This window comes from Myxine glutinosa, chromosome 10, assembly GCF_964187855.1.
Source record: "Myxine glutinosa chromosome 10, kmMyxGlut1.1, whole genome shotgun sequence".
In the NCBI taxonomy this organism is placed as follows: domain Eukaryota; kingdom Metazoa; phylum Chordata; class Myxini; order Myxiniformes; family Myxinidae; genus Myxine; species Myxine glutinosa.
In genome coordinates, this window is record NC_136270.1 from 103077092 (window position 1) to 103098631 (window position 21540).

Here is a 21540-nt window from a genome sequence, read left to right on the forward strand (position 1 = left end):
TTACTTTTTCACGTGACTATCTATACACAAAGAATTAAGTTAAGCACCCCCCCCGTTTTTTTACAACCTCGCACATTACAAGTTTGTTGTCGTCAAAACAGTGTAATATACCCATGATATTGCTATATTTTCTGGAGAAGTGATATTATGGTCACATAAAAACATAACAATCATGCCGTTTTCAATATTTTATTCTGAATAATTTAAGGTGAAATTTTTTGGGAATTTTAGGCATATTTTCACCTCAATTTAAGTATGGAGCTATAGGTCCATCACGGACAGTGTGGATGACGTTTATGTTTTCTAACGTACAGTCATTGTTCTGAGAAGACCTCTAGCGATCTTTGCGTCAATAACGTGTGTAGGACCCACGTGATCGGATCACTGACGCAACCAATCACTTTTTTTCACTTTGATCACTCAATTTCATCAATGGATAATTGCTAATGTCATACCAATCATTATTTGATCTCACATACCTTAGAATATATGCCAATGTATACATATACACAAAGAATATATATTAGGGGGTGCCTACCTTAATTCGTTGTGTAGGGGTGCTTAACTTAATTCTTTGTGTATATATATACACATTAAGTACATACATAATACAGTTTTCAGTACATAATATATATATCATATATATATATATCATATATATATATATATATATTGTATATATATATATATATATATCAGTCATTATGCGACCTTCATATCATCAATGGGGAACCGAAAAGTTTTCCGAAACCGAAAGGTTTTCAGAGTTACAAGTGTATGGAAGGCTCACTGCGTTGCCCTGATGAAGCCCCAACAAGGGCGAAACCAGGTCGGTAACTGTGAGTTTTGCATGCACTTGTGACACTATCTGAATTTATAATCCATAATGACGCATTGCTAGATGGCTCCACTGGAGCTTTGCAGGCAAGGCGGACATGCATGGTGATGACGTCATGACGTTCGCTCATTAGGTTGGAGAACCAGATTACAGATACCAATATATATATATATGTATATATATATATATATATATAAGTTCAAAACACACCTGGTCACAAGTGTGCCGCACTGACCGGGTCCTCAGTCGAGGTCCTCAGCATCATCCCGTTTTGGCCCTTCAACCTCGATACGGTCAGCTAAGGTGGGCCAGCAGGGGCACATACACATCCACATGCAGCAACTACACCTGGATGTGTACATACCCCCACCCCAGCCAGTGCGAACGCAGACTACAACAACAACACCTCCGCATCCAGAATCCACAACACCAAACAAACATGGTGGAACACTCAAACACCCACCTTTGTACCCTTCACCACTCACCAACAAAACACACCAGATCATTCATACACACACATCCACACACAACACCAACCAACCACCTACCCTTACAACATATAAGAATATATAGATATATATGCATATATATATGCACATATACATATACATGTCCTTTAGTGGTGTGTTTATAAAGCAATTCTAACAGCATGAACAGACCTTATGCATTATTGCAATTAATGACAACACTACAGCTTAAGTTTGACCCGACTTCTGAAGTTGTGCTTTCATACCTTTTGTAGTTAATTGAACAATGTGAGGTGGCACTCTGAAAGGTCCTGATTTCTCAACAAGGAATACATAGACTCTGCCCCTGCAATATACCTGTTACGTTTACACTGTTTTACATTTACACTGCGAGCTTCGGGTGTGCTAAGGTGTCGTCTCACCGAGGCTGGTTCCACGTGTTGCTCATTGTACTGCTCGGCCGTGCTACATCTGATGCTGTTCAAAATGTCCGTCAGGAACCCCATGAGACCAAATTAAGGATGATTCAGTGACAGTAATTGTACATATATTTGACTTAGTTCAAAGTCACTGGGTTTATACAAATTATATTTTCCAAGCATCGAACGTTATGAAGCATGTACAACATTAGGGCCTTCATCACAGGTGCCATTTTGTGGCCAACATGACTAACACAGGTTTTGTTTTTGCTTTATACCATCATTGGCAGATTACTTTTGAAATATTAGCAAAAATGCAAAGGAGAAAATATCAAGCATCTGCTACTTCTGTTGCTATGTTTCATATGACAAGTTTTGGCCACCAGGAGCTAATTGGGGTTTGTCTGAGCAACTGCAGGTTCTTGTGTTTGTTCCATATTTCAGAACTTTGAATGCCAAACTGATCGTTATCATCTACTTTGGCTCTTATAATAAATTTAATGTGGTTAGGTTAACAGGCTATCCTTTATGTAACACTGTTTGGTAAGTAAAAGCCCCATGATTATACGAATACGTAAAAATGACTAAACAAGCAAATGAAGTTTCTTTCAAAACATGTTCTGGAACTCAGCAGTCTTCACTCCACATGACGTTATTGTTGTATCAGAACATTTCCTTAAAAAAAAAAAAATCACAAATTTGAGCGATACAGTCACACAAACTTTCGGCACAATCGAATACACTTTAATGTGTTTTCAGTGCATCTTTCTTGGACTTGATTCTAGATTGAGGAAATCTTTGCTAAATTGAAAATGGGAACAGCTTAGAGAGCACCTCAAAGTCCAAATTTGCGGAACTATTTACATCCATTATGCTTTTCATGACAAGGAGAAGCAACGGCTTTGCCAGGAACCGGCACGTATATAATTTCCATGTCACAAGATGCCGACAGGCAACAATTTATACAAATTGGCTTTTTATTACACCACGAAATAAGAACGTAGAAAACGTTATCTCTTTCCTATATATTACAGGTACCCAGAAACTTGACAACGAGCTACAAATCCGACTAGGACAACCAGCGAAACGTGACAGTGCCTGGGTTTGAAATAGAAACTTGAGCTCGGTGTTTGGTTGCCATAATATAGCCAGATGTATGGAGGCACGAATTGCTTCGGGAAATAAAAATCACGATACGATGTATTTACAACTACAGTATGCAGTTGTGCGTAAAACGCTAGTAACTCTAGCAAAGCGTGCGTCGAAAAACGCGGATGCGGCCTGTGCCGTGGTAGCCACATCAAACTATCCAGCAAAGGCGGGAGAGGAAAGATGAAAGAGGAGAATGATCCATAGCGAAATAAAAATACAATGAGGAAAACAAGAACAAGAAAATAAAAAACAATCAGTTGTTCCTCTTTCTTTTTTCCCCTCCAGGGCATCTCAATCTCACATCATCCCCCATCCAAAACCATGATCTTTTCTGCCCCTCTTAAGCTACCCCAAACCCAACTCTTTGCAGATTTTCCTTCCTGAGAGTTTGTGGCTGTATCCATTTTGTCTACCCACTGTCCGCCCCTAGCGCTCATTTTCCCCATATCCCGTATTTGTCCAAGTCTCCCTCCATTTTGTCACTCAACTCTGTAGTTGGTGTGTTTCCCCCTCTCTTTCTACTGTTCCTCTTGTCCTGTCTGTTACGTCCTGCTCCGTTGTATGTTCTCGCCCCTTCACGAGCCTCAATATTGTGGACAAAGGTAAAAAGAAGTATATATATATAAAACTGCTCCAACTAAGCTGCTGCATTTGCTTTTCCTGTTCCAAGACCACAACCTGCTGCTGGAGCACAGTTATCAAGGTAGAACCCACTGGAATCAGGATCTCGCATTATAGTTTCTCTAAAGCATTCCGGTGATGATAACATGTTTAATGACATAAAAAGACGAATTATACCAATTACTACCTTAATATTGACGAGTGATAATTGTCGAGTCTGGTGTTTTGTGGAAGGCTTCAGGTTATGGCAACCAAACGTAATCGGACTTAGCGAGTTTGAATGGACCCGTTCGTATTGGATTTTTATCATACTTGGACCCGGCCTTGGAGGCTTTGTGGTTGCGACAGCATGTGCGAAGGCTGGTGGGAGAATGAAGATGCCGTGGTGGTGGTAAAGTGCAATGAGGGATGGGGTGCAGAGAACAGGGCAGTATGCGGCTGATACACATTCAAACAGGTCAGACTTCAGGCACACACGGACAGGGCAGGCAGTATAAGAGCATCCAATGAGAGCGACATGTGCATCCGTTTCAGATCCGTTAATCAAATTCCGAGAGTTGCCAGACACTGTGGCTCATCTCGATGGAAATCAGATCAGATGAGGTTGGGAGGGAGAGGTGGGGAAGATTTCCTCTGTCCTTCAAGGCAAGCAATGTTTTTGCTAATAGTGCTGTTGAAGGTCAATATAATATTCAAATGTGTCCTGCTGCGACGGAAACCATTCTCAATTATATGCACGACAATCACACCTACAATATTTATATGACGATATTTATATATTTACTTTATACAACCTATGTTACAGTTCAGTAGTAAATATCCGGCAGGTCATAGTGCATCTTGGCCTTCCATTTGATGGTGAGACAGAAGTCTAGTGGCAAAATTGAAAGAGTCCCTTACACACAATACAAGCGGATCAGTGTTTAAAAACAAACAAACAAACAAGTTCTGATTGGGAGATCTTCTGCTCATCCTGGTGAGCCTGACTTTTGTGTAAGAAGTAAAGTGAGGCATGTGGAGGTTTGTCTTAACTCCCCTCTATCTATTCCCAGAGGAACTCTTGGTCCCCCTGCACTTGGTTACCTCTTGACCGTCCTTCTCCTTCCCCTTGCTCGCGACTTCAACTGCCTGCCGAACGCGAACACTCCTTTGTAAAACGCTGCTCGGAAAAACAGCGGATGACATCACAGACACTTTTTAAAACGCAATATGAGGGTCACACAATCATATAAAACTACCCAATAGCCACGTTCCATTCGCTGTCCCTTGCTGCCGAGTTTAACAACAAATACTGCTTCAATAGTCCCAGTGGTGGGTGCAGGCCTCTGCGGAGGATTGTGAAGGAGGGCTACACGGCCAAGGCTGGGAAAAGCCTTGCAGTAGTAGGAAAATAAAATAATGTACAAAAAGACTTCCATTGCGAGGCGACACCAAAGGTAATCGCTCTTACCGGTAGAAATTGTGACCTAACATTGTAAGAGAGCTGCCAATTTGCATTGATCTCGCTTTTCAATTCTTCCTTTCCTTGCACTTTCTTCCATTGATTTTTTTATATCAATCTTTCTCTGGAAAACCCACTCCATGTATCCTTTTCTGTACTACTCATCCTCATTATGTTAGCATTTTGCCATCTTGTGAGATGGCCTTTTTGTTCTTCATACTTTTGCTGTGCTTTTCTTTCCTGATTTAGCGAACCTATGCAGTATTCCCTCGTGATTACTTTAATGTCGAGGCATTACGAATTGCTCAAGAGGAGCAATGTTTTAAATATTGAAAATGTTCAACTTTTGTCATTCGATAACTAATAGATCATGCAAGGCAAATTACCAGTAGGCCATGGGACTGCTTAAAATATTTTACTATCATCATTTTAAAGATGAAACATGATAAAATTACACCTTGCTTTCTCACATCTTCATTTCTATTTGCCTGTCATCAAACATTGGACTCTACGAAGGGCCTTTTGGGGATGAGTGGAGACGGGCATGCCACTTTTCCTTCTGCGATGGACCTCTGCAGTGGACGTATGGATGCTTGTGGAACTGAATTGAGTGTCCTTGCCATGCACAGCCCACCTTGCGGCCCATTGTTGCTGGGTTCCATGGCATCAAGTTGCCGTACAGGTGGCCCTTCCGCCGGGCTACCATTACCACCCTGGATTCCACGATGCCCGAAGAAAGCACTACTCTCATTTACTGCACTGGGTGACACCACTACATCTACTGAAGAGCTAGTCCAGGGTCGAGTACTTACACCGACTGGTGCTGCCCGTACCCACTTGTCAGAAAGTCCCATGAAAGGTGTAGAACGTGAAGGGGGTGAGGCAGGTCCAGGTGGTAGTGGAGGTGGTGGGCAATTCTCAGGCCATGGCCCTGGCAATCGGCCCTCTCCCTGGCTCAGTGCTGAAAGTTGCAATGCTGAATGATGAGGTGGTACTTGCTGGCTGGTTGGTTGGACTGCTGATTGGCCAGTGGGATCATGTCGTGTCCAGGGAGTCTCTGAAAATGCTTCAGGCTGGTGGTGAACAGCTGCAGGGCTGATGTAGGGCACTATTGGTCCACGGAAGGCACGTGGAGGGGGTTCGACCCTCTCCCAATCCACAGGCGTGCGTTGCATAAAAGAGCTTCCACTGGGCCGTACTGAGGAGACACTTGCCTGTGTACGACCAACTGGAAGCCCAGAATGAGTTGCAGTTTCATTCTGGGTTGTGGCAGGTCCATCCAAACTGAACCCACGGCTCACTAGCCTCAGGGGCCAATCAGCAGTCCCATCAGTGGACCTGTGCATCCAAGGTTCCCATCCTTCTGCAACAGGCACTGAACGTCGCATACCAGATCGTGTTAAGCCAACAGACATTGGTGGGGGAGACATGAGTCTCCCCTCACCATCTCCCGAGTCTCCATCAGCGGATGGGGTGTCCGGGCAAAACCATTCACCATCTCCACGATCATCATTTGCTGTGCTGTCCAGCTGAACATGCTGTGCCGAAATCTGTTGTTGTTGGTGCTGCTGTTGCAGTATTTGTGCCTTCATAAAGAAGATAGAAGAAAAGCAAAATGAATACCAATTAAATGAACAAACAGACAGTACTCATAGATGTTTGTGAGATTTTTGCTTTTTGATTGTTCACATCAAGTGAAAATGGATCAATGCTTAAAAAAGGCATTCTCAAGCTTTACAGCATTTGGTGGGAAATACAGCAGTAACTACAACGGCACTCGTAGAGCGCATGCCTCAGCCAAGCTGAACAGTTTACTTTTTGTATCTCGCCGATTAGGCGGACCTGCATCCGGACCTAAACCAAAATCGAATTGCCATACCCAACTCATATACCAAGTTTTGTCATAATCCTCCCACAATATTTTGAAATATCAGGCTATGTATGGTTTTTGGCCCCATCTCTCAATGGTGAAGAATTCCTTGGAGAATATTTTTTTTTTACTGTATCCGGATCTGGATCTTCACCAAAATCGAATAAACCAGTCCTTGTCACACACCCAGTTTTCCCACAAAGTTTCATCCAAATCCGTCCATAACTTTTTGAGATATCCTACTCACAGACAGACAACCAAAAAGAGAGACAGATGGATAGATAGACAGACAGGCGAAAACATAACCTCTGTCCACCTTTGGTGGTGGAGGTAATTAAACTCCACGTTTTTATTTCTCAGATTTGTCAATACAGAAGACTGAAAACCTAATGGTAATATCCATAGATGGACAGGTCTCACATTCACAGCCTTTTCAATCGAGGCCACCAGGTACTGTCGTGGCCAAAAATATTGGCACCGTTGCACTGTTTCAAATAATGCACCATTTCTTCCAGAATATTGTTGAAATAATTTTTTTTTTTGGTATCCACATATATATTTCTTTGGTTTGCAGTGGAACAAAACAAAAAAAGCTGAAAAAATTACTAAATCTTAGCTTATTCCACAAAGAAATCCTAAAATGACCCGGACATAGCGCCTTTTATAAGTTCTTAGAAATAATTAGATTTCAAGCAGGTGATTCTCCTTTACTTTGGAATTGAACTCACCTGTGGTGAGTTGCAGGTGCCTGCAATATAAAAAATCACTCATTCACCCAGTTTGAATAGAGGAAAGGAGTCATTCTGCTGTTTTGTGTCACTGTGTGTACCGCAATGAGCATGGATAAAAGAAAGAAAACCAGAGAATTGTATGTGGAGGTCAGACACAAGATTGTAGCCAAGCATGGACAATCTCAAGGCTACAAGTCCACCTCCAGAGACCTTGATGTTTCTGTGTCCACCATACGCAATGTTATCAGGAATTGTAAGGCCCATGGCACTGTAGCCAACCTACCTGGACGTGGCCGCAAGAGAAGACCTTGATTGAAGATTGCTGCGAAGGATAATTCAAATGGTGCAGAAAGCACCTCGATAAACTGCCAAACAGATTCAAGCTGACCGTCAGACACAAGGTACGATAGTTTCAACTCGCACCACCTGTCGCCAACTCAATGAAAGGGGTTCTTTGGTAGGATACCCAGGAGGACCCCACTTCTGAGAGAGAAACATAAGAAAACCCGACTGGAGTTTGCCAAAACACACCCGAACAAGCCAAAATCCTTCTGGGAGAATTTCCTGTGGACAGATGAGACCAAATTATAGCTTTTTGGTAAAGCACTTCATCTCCATGTTTACAGAAAACAAAATGAAGCCTTCAAAGAAAAGAACACCTTCGCTATAGTCAAACATGGAGGAGGTTGATTGATGAGTTGGGGTTGCTGTGCAGTCTCTGGCACTGGGTGCCTTGAATGTGTGCATGGCATCATGAAATCAGGAGATTACCAAGGCACTTTGGAGCGCAATGTTCAACCCAGTGTCAGAAAGCTGGGTCTCCGTCAAAGGTCATGGGTCTTGCAGCAGGACAATGACCCCAAACACACTTCAAAAAGCACCCAGGAATGGTTCAAGACAAAACGTTAGACTGTTCTGAAGTGGCCAGCAATGAGTCCAGATCTAAATCCCATTGAACACCTGTGGGGAGATCTGAAAACAGCAGTTGGGAGAAGGCACCCTTCAAACCTGGGAGAACTGGAGCAGTTTGCACAAGAAGAGTGGGCCAAACTGCCATTAGAGAGGTGTAGGGGTCTCATTCATAGCTATAGGAAGCACTTGACTGCAGTTATTTTGTCCAAAGGTTAACCTACCAAATATTAAGTTTATGGTGTCAATAATTTTGTCAATGCCATTTCTTTTAATTTTCTGATTTAAAAGGATACATTAAGTTCTGAATAAAAAACAAAGGTTCTGTAATATTAACAGTGAAATAAAGAATAGTGGAGACCAAACACTTTTGTCAATTCCAACTTATTTTTCGAGAAAATTGTGAGTTATTTGAAAAAAGTGCGAGGGTGCCAATATTTTGGCCACGACTGTAGCTCTCGAGAAAAAAACAAAACGAAAATGAAAATCTTCAATAGTTGAAATGACCAATAGAGATGATACTTCGACCCGGACAACTGCTCTGAAAAACAAGCCGTACCTTCAATCCAAATGTCAGTGCGCCATCACCTGAATGAGGTCATTACCAACATTCAAACCCATATATGATCCAAGCAGTCTCTTCTATATCCAGCATCGTGCTGAAATGTCAACTTGGTCTTTTTGGCCAAATTGCCAATTCTGATCCTTCTCAAAAGGCCAAGCATGCCAGACTCCCGCAGCAGTGGAAACGCCCACATGGCGGACCAAGGCTCAGTTGGAGCGACTCATCTCCAACGTTATCATGTTTCCCAAATTTGTACTTCAGAATAACATGGGAGGTAAATCCATTTGTCTTGGAACGCTCCAGCTATTAGAGCATTAACTTAACTAACCCACTAATTAATTAAAGCCTTTTCTTGGTGATTTTTGATGTGCATTGGTGGACAAACTCCTCATATACATTTAAGATAAATGAAGTTGAAAGATTAAAAAAAGAAAAGGAAAGAGCAGCAGGAGAGTATGTAATACGAATTTTAGGGAATATTTACCTGCTGAACCTGTTGCTTGCACTCCTCCTGCACACGTGCCAGCAGCCGACGGATTTCACGGTTTTCTGGGCAGAGGCGCAGAGCTTCATGCAAGTCCTCCAATGCTGCCAAGAACTGCCTGAAAACAATGGAACAAAAAGGGGATGTATACTCTGCATTAGCAAGAAGTTATGATAACGTTTACATGCGAGTACATCATTGCATCCATGTCAGTCATATACGTAGTAATCTGTCAACTTTACAGTTTACAGTTTCATAATATTAAATGACTATATTGCATCATTAAGTTGAACACATCCAATGCTGCTAGATATTGGAAGCAAAGGAAGGTTCAAAATTAATTATATGAGTAATACCCGCTCCCAATGGGAGCGTAATCTTTCCCACTCCTCTGGCAGGGGTCAGTAAAGCACTTGCAATGTGCCAAGTGTATAGTGAAAATTTGCACGTCATCTCCCCAGCTGACTTGTAATGCCCTCCCACCACCACCGGGTGGTGCTATATGGTACACATTTACAAAATGGATTCAACTCTCCCACCCACCCCAAACCAATCTGAACCCCCTTGACTACGCTTTTCTTTAACGCCTCAAACTCTTACGTGCATATTATGTAACCCATCATTCATTATCTGTGTGCCAAATTTGAACAGGATCTGTAAATGCATGTATGAGAAATGGTCGAGGACGTGGTCAATGTCGGGTTTTTTTGACAATAAAAATGGCCACCAGTCGGCCATATTTGATCGCAACATGAAACAAAATGATGTGCATATGTATACCACCATGCATTGCATTTGTGCCAAGTATGAACAAAACCGGTTCAGACATCTCCGAGATATGGTTGCGGACGCACGGACGGATGGACGAGATCAAATCCCGAGGCCCCGGTTTTGGACTAGGTCCAACGGGGGCTAATAAAGGTGGAAAAGTCTGATTTAATGATTTTCAACGGTTTTCAGGAAAACAAAATGCGTTTCGGTTCCTCTTTAACAAACCTTTTGAAGAAGTTCAGTCACTCAACCTTTTGGGCCTCACCATCAGCCATGATCTTTCTGGGGAAAACCACATATTGCCTCAAAAAAGAGTTGTTGACTGAGCACCTTCAATAATGCAAAGTCTTTCCTTGGCACATCTGAACTTTTATCTATCTACAAGGCCTTAATCAACAACTTGATGGATTACTGCTCCATGGGCCAGCACCCCCTGGCTCCACACCTTGCTCAGCTTGATGCCATGGAAACCAAAGTCTTCAAAAGTATTTGGAATCTCCAACGATGAAGCCAAATCTTTAAGCATATCACTTTGCTATCGCAGACTGGTCGGCAAAGTGACCTTTGTACCCTCTGTTCTTTCTGTGCACCCCCCCCCCCCCCCCAATCCACTCCCAATGTTCCCAGGTGTATGTATGCATGGTGCACAAGGTCTGCCAACAATCCCCTTTTGGTGAGACTTCCAAAATCGAGACTCGCTGCTCACCTCCTCTCATTCATTCCTTTTTCACCCCTCCTTCCCCCACACCCCCTCCCTCACCTGTGGGATCAACCTCCTCAGTCTCTGCAATCTCACTCTCCCCATTATTGTGCTTCAAGACAGCTGCTCACCACAATCTCACTTTACCCCCCATCCACAACCATGATCTTTTCTACCACAATTATCCTTCCCCAACGCCACCTTTTTCTGGGTTTCCAGTTTTTCCTTCTACTTCAGTGACTTCAGCTGTACTCATATCCCTTTGTGACTGTGTCCTCTTGCAATCATTCGTCCATCCCACTGTCCCTTATCTATCTATAATTCCAGTAATCTCTGTGTGTATGTGTGTCTGTGTGTCTGTGACCGCTGTTTCTCGACAACCACGGGTCCGATATACTTGAAACTTGCCAGGTATATTGCTGGGGACCCGAGGATGTGCCTTTTCAAGGTTTCATATTAATCGGACAAGTAGTTACCGAGCTATGGCGATTTAGCCGTTCGCCGTTCGCTTTGGCTTTGCGAATGGACCAAACCATTTCATGTAAATAGAGGGGGGGGGGGGTTCTGTGGTCGTTGCGAATGGACCAAACCATTTCATGTAAATAGAGGGGGGGGGGTTCTGTGGTCGTTACTGCCACGTGGTTTCAAAGTTTTTTTTTGTTGTTGTTGTTTGCACGCATGTTTTTTTGCACGCACGTACGGGCACCCACGTACGGGCACGTCCTAGTTTCTCCAATTCACCCTTTATTTTGTCCCATAACCCTACTGTTGGTGTGCTTCTCCCCCATCCCATCCACTCTCTTTCTACTGTTCTTATAGTTCTGTTACATCCTGATCTGTTCTGTGTTGTAGCTCCTCCATTAGCCTCGACATTGTACACGAAAAAATGTTTCCATTAACTGTTAAATTTATTTTTTCAATCTGCACAGGTCAAAAACTAAAAGAAGGTTGTTTTACTTTACATTAATTTGCATACACTAGAAAATAAACAAGGTTGCTCGCCACAATCACTGTCCAAGCAATAACATGGAGTTGAAACAAAGACCCATGAAACACTTTCAAATTAAGCATTTATGAAACTGTATGACTTACTACAAACCTATAAAAATCTGGTTTCCTTATCAAAATAGACGCCAGAGCCTCAGGTACTTTGGACGCCATCTTAGTTGCAAAGAAAGGATTCTAGTTAGTTGTTTCCGAGAACAACGCGTAACAAAATCTGTGGGAATAAATAATCATAGTGGTGGACAAGTCAGGAGACGACGATGGTTCACGAGCGAGCGGTATTCAATGACAAAAGGACAGACTATAACCGAAACAGGCCCGGACTGGGGGGTCGGGGGCCCACGTGGCAGGTGTCGGCCCCCGACATGCGGTGTACATGCCTATTTACAAAGGGCCGCAATGTGCTGCGTGCGCAGGCCTTTAAGAGCCAGCTGTACGTAATTGTGTGTGGTGCTGGCCTTGAAATGTCAAAACGAAGGTTACTGACCATGAAATGAGATAGAGAATAATGTATAATCAGTTATGAGGTTAGTTAGCTACACAATACCGAAAATTCGGTTCGATTCCGACAACTTAAAAAATTTGACTTTTGTGACCTTCAAAGGTCAAAGGTCGAAGATTCTGAAATTTGTTGGAAAACTTGTATTTCATGATGTATGTGATAATATAAGATCATGTATGACATGTCACCCTATCAGGAAGCGAACAATGGAATAAAACCATTAAAAATCGACTTTTCTAAATTTTGTGACCTTATGACCTTGACCTTGGGGCGAAAATGAAAAATCGAGCTCCGTGGAGCTAGACACATGACATTGGCCTAACCAAATATCGAAATCCCTGTCAGATTCCACCAACTCCCTCGGAGAAGATGTAGCTTGAAATCGATTACTCCCGAAAAAGACATCTTGTTCGGGCGTCGCTCCGCCCACAATGGGCGCAATACGCCCACTCTAGGCAGGACACAACTAGATCATGATATCAACCTCCCACCCAAGTTTCATCAAGATCGGATGATATCATCGGGTAGTTATGCTGCGGACAGACAGACACACACACAGACACATGACGAATATAGTGGTCACTCTGTTTGATAAGTCGTGAACCAATAATAAACCTCAGTAAAAACAATAAGCTTCCAGCTATACTGGCGAAGAAGCCTAAAAATTGACAATATAGTTTAATTTTTTTTTCAGTTTGGCAAGATGGTCTAAATCTCGAACAAAGCTACGATTGACTCCCACAATGGGACCGAATTCCAACTTTTGAATTGGTTTGATTTTTCTGACACAGCACGTTATTTTTTTTCGTACAGTAATCCAGGGTGCACATTAAACACACACAAAGATGGATACTTGAGACCTGGGTGGGCCCTGTTCCACCTTCTGAAACTCCCAAATGGAGATATAATGGAGATATATAAAACACACACACACACACACACACACACACACACACACACACACACACACACACACGCACACACACACACACACACACACACACCATGTTCATCCCAAGAAAGAGGCTCTCACGTTTGCGCAACTTATCTTGCCACAACCACCTGTCCATAAACGTGACAAAAGCCGAACATCTTGAGGACAATCTGCACTGCACTTACAGCCGACCTTTGGAACAAATTACGAAACAGAGGGCACCTGCTCACATCGAACAAAAGATCTTCCATGGAACAACAGCACAGACGGAGATGTGCATTGTTTAAAGAGCCATCAAAACAAGACAAATCACATCCACGCGATCATTGATTGGTTAGTATATCCACCACACAAATCAATAAAACCCAAATTACTGTCCTACAGAAAGGATTGCACTTCTCGAACAACACACACACACACACACCGGCAAAGCCTAGTGATTATTGGAGCAGCAGGAATAATAAAAAAGAACCTCATGTAGGATAACAAAAACATCCCTGGGAATATTACAACAGAAATGTGTTTATTAATGCCAATAGAAAAGTTGGCGAACTATGAAAAGTCTATATATATATATATGTGTGAACTATGTAATTATGCGACTCCATACCGTGAGTGGAGAACCGCCAGTGTTCCATACAGCCACTGCACAATTCAGACAGTATTTGAATTAACATCTTTAGAATGACGTACTGCAAGATGACCTCAGGAGCTTCGCGGTCAAGGCGGACGTACGTGGCGGTGACGTCACGGCGTTCCGTCATTAGGTTGGAGCACTAAATTATATTTCTATATATATATATATATACATACATACACACACACACACACACACACACACACACACACACACACACACACACACACACACACACACACACACACACACCGATTCTAAATTACTGTCCTAGATCTGGGGAAGGGTATAAAACAATTTCTAGAGTGTTGAAAGTTGTCAAGAGCACAGTGAGCTCCATCATTAGGAAATGGAAAGAACATGGAACTACCAAGACATTTCCGAGAGCTGGCTGTCTGACCAAACTGTGCAGCCGTGCAAGAAGGATCTTGGCCAGGGAGGTGACCAATAACCCAATGAACACTGACAGAACTATAGAGTTCCTTGGTTGAGATTGGAGAACATGCTGGAAGGATAACAGTCTCTGCAGCAATTCACAAATCTAGAATTTATGGGAGAGTGACCAGATGGAAGCCAATCCTGAGAAAAAGGCACACGACAGCACATCTGGAGTTTGCAAAAAGACACGTGAAAGACTACGAGAGCATGAGGCAAAAGATTCCGTGGTCTGATGAGACAAAAGTTGCACTTTCTGGCCTAAATGTAAAGTGCTACGCCTGGCGAAAACTGAGCACAGTTCATCAATCATCTAACACCATCCTTTTCTGTGAAGCATGGTGGTGTCAGCATCATGCTATGGGGATGCTTTTCAGTGGCAGGGACTGGGAGACTTGTAAGGATAGAGGGAACCATGAATGGAGCCAAATACAGGCAATCCATGAAGAGAACCTGCTTCAGAGTGTAAAAGACCTTAGGCTTAGACTGTGGTAAAGATTTACGTTCCAACAGGACAATGACCCCAAACATACAGCTAAAGCAACATTGGATTGGCCGAGAACAAGAACGTGAAAGTCCTTGAGTGGCCTAGCCAAAGCGCAGACTTGAATCACATTACGAATCTGTGGAAAGACTTGAAGATTGCTGTTCACTGACGCTCTCCATCCAACTTGACAGAGCTTGAGCAAATCTGCAAGGAAGAATGGAAGAAACTCCCCAAATCCAGATGTGCAAAGATGATAGAGACATCCCCAAAAAGAATCAAAGCTGTAACCACTGCTAAAGGTGCTTCAACAAAGTATTGACTCATGGGGTTGAATACTTGTGTAAATTAGATATTTCTTTATTGGTTCACGAGTTATCAAGTGACCACTATATTTGTCATGTGTGTGCGTCTGTCTCTGTGTCTGTGTGTCTGTCTGTGTGTCTGTCTGTCTGTCCACAGCATAACTACACCATGATATCATCCAATCTTGATGAAACTTGGGTGGGAGGTTGATATCATGATCTAGTTGTGTCTTGCCTAGAGTGGGCGTATTGCGCCCATTGTGGGCGGAGCCACGCCCGAAAAAGATGTATTTTTAGGGGGTAATCAATTTCAAGCTACATATTCCCCGAGGGCTTTGGTGGAATCTGACAGGGGTTTCGATATTTGGTTAGGCCAATGTCATGTGTATAGCCCCACGTAGCTCAATTTTTCATTTTTTTATCCATTTATTTTTCATTTCATTTTTCACCGAATTTTCGGTATTGTGAAGCTAACTAACCTCATAACTGATTATACATTATTTTCTATCTCATTTCAAGGTCAGTAACCTTCGTTTTGACATTTCCGGGCCTGGCCTGTCCGGGCCTGTTTCGGTTACAGTCCGTCCTTTGTCATTGAATACCGCTCGCTCGTGAACCATCGTCGTCTCCTGACTTGTTTCCTTTTTATTTATTTTGTAAACAATTCCCAAAAAAATTCCACTTTGATGTTATGTGTAGATCAGTGAGAGATAAATCTCAATTTAATCCATTTTAAATTCAGCCTGTAACACAAAAAAACGTGAAAAAATCCAAAGGGTGTGAATGCTTTCTGAAGGAAGACCCTTTACTTTCGATTGTAAGGCATGCAGAAATAATGATCTCATTTTGTAAAAAGACAAATAAAAAAGTTCCACCTTATAATTGTGTAAATACGGTATACAGTATATATGGAGTAAGGTTAAACATATGTACAAAATAGTAATATTTATGTAAAAAATATTGAATTAAATTCATATTTTCTTTCAAAAAGGAATTAAAGAACTCTCCATGTACAGGCTGTGTTTTCCATTCATCATTAAACCAAAGTAACTGCACACCTAGAACGTACATTCAGAGTATCAACTTATCACTTTCACTTGGCGGAGGTTTGGAGAAGGTAAGGATATTATCGCGTACGTCCATTGGTGGACCGCGTTACCATGGCGCATAGAAGATTTAATGAAGCCCAAATATGGCAAATTTATTGGGATGAACATTGTTGGGATGTCCTACAGTGAAAATGGAAGTCAACTTGGCTTCCATCGGACTGTTATCAGCAGATTGGTCTGCAAACATCAATAAACCTGAAACAATGATGTTAAAGATGGGCGATAATCTATACGACCCAGGTGACCTCTAACAAAGGAAATGCAGCTCTGATTTTGCTCGTCAGACGTATTCCTTTTGCTACAAGCACATTGTTGCGGCATTAATGGAATGTCCTTCAGAGGTTATCAACGAGAACTGTCCAGAAGAGGCTCCTGCTGCTGGTTACAAAGCCAGCAGATCGATAAGATGCCCTCTTCTCACCACAGAAAACAAAGCAGCTTGGTTGGCATGGCACCAGACACGTCAACACTTGAATCTCACATCGTGGATGTAGATCCGTTGATTGGATAGGTCGATATACGTACTGTTATTCAATGATGCAGAGGTAACACAATTGCTTTTGAGGTTTTTTGCCTGGGTTTGATTCCCAACCAGACTCTTCAAAAAAATGAAAAGCTGGGGATCCATCTGCTGGCATTATATGGTGGACGTTGAATATCCAATGGTGTCTTTCAACAAACAGTAGGAGAGTTGTTACAACAAATTCCTGACCTGACTCTCATCAACTCACACTTTGCAAGTGTGGCAAGTATTCCAAGCTCCTCCCGCCTCACCCCCTTCAATCGCACATCCCCTACTCAAATTTTTGTTGTACAGTTGACTGAAATAGGCTGGTATGATGATGATGATGATGATGATGATAGCGATGATAGTGACGATAATGATAAAAAATATCAATATAAAATGAGAAATGAATGCTGGCTCTAGGGCTATCTACATATGACGTATGCAAAAGTTGCAGAACATTTGAATCCTGCCTCCTCCTCCCATCCCCGTCCAACCAAAAGTTCCCCCTTCCCTTTCCTCTATACACACACTGATATTCTTCTATCCCTCTTCTCTTCTCTCTCCCATCTTTCCAGACTCTGCACTGCCTTCTCACATTTTCCTTACCCCATTATTAGCCCCGATTGGACTTAGTCTGAAATGGGGACTTATGGATTGGGTCTCGTCCGTCCGTATGTCTGTCCGTCCGTCCGTCCGTATGTCTGTCTGTCCGTCCATCCGTCCATGCATCCGCAACCATATATCGGAGATGTATGGAACGATTTTCACACTTGGCAGAAAGACAAAACATGATGGTATACATATGCACATCATTTTGATGTGTGATGTGATCAAATATGGCCGACTGGCAGCCATTTTAGTTGTAAATAAACCTGATGTTGACCACGTCCTCAACCATTTCTCGCACATGCATTTAACGATGTTGTTCAAACTTGGCACAAAGACAACACATGCGAGTATACATATGCAGAATATTTGTTTTGTAATCCGACCAAAGATGGCCGATTGGCAGCCATTGTGTTACTTAAACGTGTCACCATCCATTTCTCAGACATGCATCGTCCAATTTTGTTCAAACTTGGCACAAGCACAGTACATGATGACATACACGTGCACCTCACTTCATTTTGCGATCTGATCAAAGATGGCCAACTGGTAGACTGGCGGCAATTTTAGTTGTAAAATATTGAACATCCTCAACCATTTCTCGCACATGCATTTACCGATTTTGTTCAAACTTGGCACAAATACAACACATGAGAGTATACATATGCAGAATATTTGTTTTGTAATCCGTCCAAGGAGGGCCGACTGGCGGCCTTTAACTATGTACAGCAAAGTTACTAAAATCACGGGGGCTATGACATTTTACGTCTTTTTCTCCTTGTTCTCCTTTTCTAAAAACTCACCCAAATTTTACCGCCTTCCTCCCTATTTACTATGTACTATATAAAACCAATTACCAACATTAACACATCACATTCACCATTGATAATTAAAAGCGAATTTACTGAAATTTTAAGCAAAATAAAACAAATACAACATGTTGGGTAAGTACCGACTGCTTCGCTTGGCACGTGCACGCGCATAGAATGCTTCATACGAGCGTGGTTTCATTTCAAGTGCTCTTGATGCAAACTCCTCGGCCAGACCAAAATCCTGAAGATTGAGGAGGAAGAGGGAAAGAAATAACTATGACAATGGTTGGTAAAGAATGTCAAACAATTTGTTCTCCAAACATTGCACAAGGCTAAAAGATCTATGTTTTATGATCATCTATGATATATGATTCAATCATCTATAAACAATGATCTATGATCTAAAAGGTATACCGTGAAATGGGGTGAATAGGGACACAAACTGAAAAAAAGTTCGGAAACTTTTTTCGCTGAAAATTGTAACCATACTGATTTGTTGATATTTGGGTTGAAAGTGTTCTCTTGTTTTCTTAAAAAGCAACTCATAGTCCCTATTAACCCCATATATGGGTTAAATAGGAATAAATAGGATTTTTATGGCTGTCCCTATACACCCCGTTTTACGGGTGAATAGGGACAGTCACTAATACAAAAAAAATAATCAACAAATAGGGACAGTTTGGAGAAACTTTTTATCCCATTTTTTTTTCATTGGCGCCATGGTTTATATTATGGGTGCATATTATGTGCATCCATCTGAGCTATCAATTTAGCAATAAGTTGGAAACTCAGGATTGTTTCTTGATTATTATTTTTTTGTATTAGTGACTGTCCCTATTCACCCGTAAAACGGGGTGAATAGGGACAGCCATAAAAATCCTATTTATTCCTATTTAACCCATATATGGTGTTAATAGGGACTATAAGTTGCTTTTTAAAAAAACAAGCGAACACTTTCAACCCAAATATCAACAAATCAGTATGGTTATCAATTTTCAGCGAAAAAAGTTTCCGAACTTTTTTTCAGTTTGTGGCCCTATTCACCTTGCTGTCCCTATAACTATCACAATATCACAATAACTATCACAATATAACTATCACTATAAATATCACAATACCCCCCATTTTATGGTATATAAAAAAGAAAAAACAAGAACAGTTACATTCAAAGTACACTGCCCCATGCCAAAAAATAAATATCCTCCAGCACGGTATAGCCGGGGCACCTATCGGCCTATCGGCCGATATCGGCCTATCGGCGCCCGGCTATACCGCCGTGCAGTATGCAGAGTTGGTATTGGGAGGGAGAGGTGTACAATATTTGATTGATTAACTGCATAATTAAAATCAATAAATAATAATCGTAAAATATTTTGTTAATCAATTGGCTACTAGAATACCTAAAGCACCACCGTTTAATCCGAATCTTATTTATATTATTCGAATAATAATTATTCAAATGTACGGTGTGCACAGAGGGAGCTGCAGATGGAGGAAATGTTGAGTTGGATCTTGGAGACGGCGTGAAGCTGGAAGGTGTGAAAACATTTTGCTACCTCGGAGACATGCTGAATGGAGAAGGTGGATCAGACTCGGCAACGGTTGCTGGAGTGAGATGTGCATGGAAGAAGTTTCGGGAACTGAGTGGCGTGCTGATGAGGAGGGGAGTGTCGTTGAAGCTGAAGGGAAAGGTGTATGCTGCATGTGTGAGAAGTGTTATGATTTATGGGAGCGAGACATGGGTAATGAACGTAGAGCAGCAACGAAGGCTGGAAAGGGTGAAAATGCGAATGGTTCGGTGGATGTGCGGAGTATCGTTGAGAGAGAGGAAGACAAATGATGAATTGCGAAAGATGATGGGAATAGAGCCTGTGATTGATGCTGTGAAGAGGAACAGGTTGAGATGGTTTGGTCATGTGTTGAGGAAGGATGAAAGTGACTGGTTGAGAAGAGTGATGGAAATGAATGTAGAAGGAAGTAGAGGATGGGGAAGACCGAGAAATACTTGGCTAAAGATGGTGGAAGAAGAAATGCGGGCAAGGGGGTTAACAAGGAGAGATGCAGAAAATAGGGCAAAATGGAGAAGATTGTCATGGGGACTGCAAGGCTAACCCCCGCTCTAGCAGGGAAAATGGCCTTAAAATACATCTTGTTGTTGTTGTTCTTGTATTATTCGAATAATTAAATAAATAATCGATTCATTGATTAATCAAAAATATAATTTACATCCAAATCATTTGGTCACTGTCATGTCCAACTATCAGCTTCCAATCTCAAAAGGTGCCTGAGATATTGCCCAGATGAGAAAGGAAATAAATAAGTTCTTAATTAATTGATAATAATTAAATAAGTATTCAATTAATTGATTGATCAAAAAAACAAAAAAATACAGTTTTTGACAAAGTACTTTCTCACTATTGTGCCAAAATTTCAGCTTCCTAGCTCAAAGGATGACTGAGATATCGCCCGCACAAACAAGAAAACAAGACAACAAGAAAACGACCGGAGTGAAAACCAAGTATTCCCTTTCAGCACAAACCATTGCCGGGGCCCCCTTTGGTGCCCGCCGATGACCTCATGCAGCGTCTGGAGATGGCATAGGAAAAGAATGGTGTATAAAAAGGCCAAAATATCTATATTAACTTAAAACGTAAAAATGTGTTTAATTTTGAATATTATATTTATACTTTCTTTACTTTCTGATTTATGATTCTGATGTACCATACTCAGTTACAGAGTGTTGGTGCTGCTGAAGCAGTTTCTTGGCAAGGGTTGTACCAGGTGATTTGCCATTGCCTTACCAGCAGTAGTTAGAGAAGAATTTGGAATTTGTTCATGGTGCCGGCAATAGCTCGCCTACTTTTAGTGAAGGACATCGTGGGGATCTTTAACGCCCACTAACTTATGTTGGTCGACGGAACGCCCAGTTTAATAACGTCCACCCGAGGGATGCCACACACATTGATGAATCACCATGCCTGTGAAACACTGGGATGACACTTTACAACTGGATCGGAATTCAAACCCAGGCTGGACAGCTTGGAGGCGAGTGTGCGTACCACGAGACCATCCTGCCAGCCCCATTTAATCTCATACTACAGATGAACCATGCAAATGCCAGATTAATTTGGTGGCTTTTTTCACAGAAAAATGAAGTCTAAAATATATAACCTGTTTGCCTCCAACAAATACTTTCTCTCTTAATAGTGCTACTTCTCAAATCAGGCGAATTCTT

General features: G+C 41.9%; 1 protein-coding gene across 2 annotated transcripts in view; it reads right to left on the bottom strand.

The window, feature by feature from the left end:
• Positions 1-2321: 2321 nt before the first annotated feature.
• Positions 2322-21540, bottom strand: part of LOC137433895 (protein TANC2) — a 471451-nt gene continuing 452232 nt past the window's right edge. For both annotated transcript variants that reach the window (XM_068126367.2, XM_078785948.1), the window contains 3 exons: positions 18446-18546; positions 9498-9615; positions 2322-6524 (listed from right to left, as the gene is read on the bottom strand). In XM_068126367.2, coding sequence (XP_067982468.2) covers positions 5433-6524; positions 9498-9615; positions 18446-18546 — 1311 coding nt within the window. In that variant the 3' untranslated portion in view covers positions 2322-5432. The remainder of the gene's footprint in view (positions 6525-9497; positions 9616-18445; positions 18547-21540) is intronic.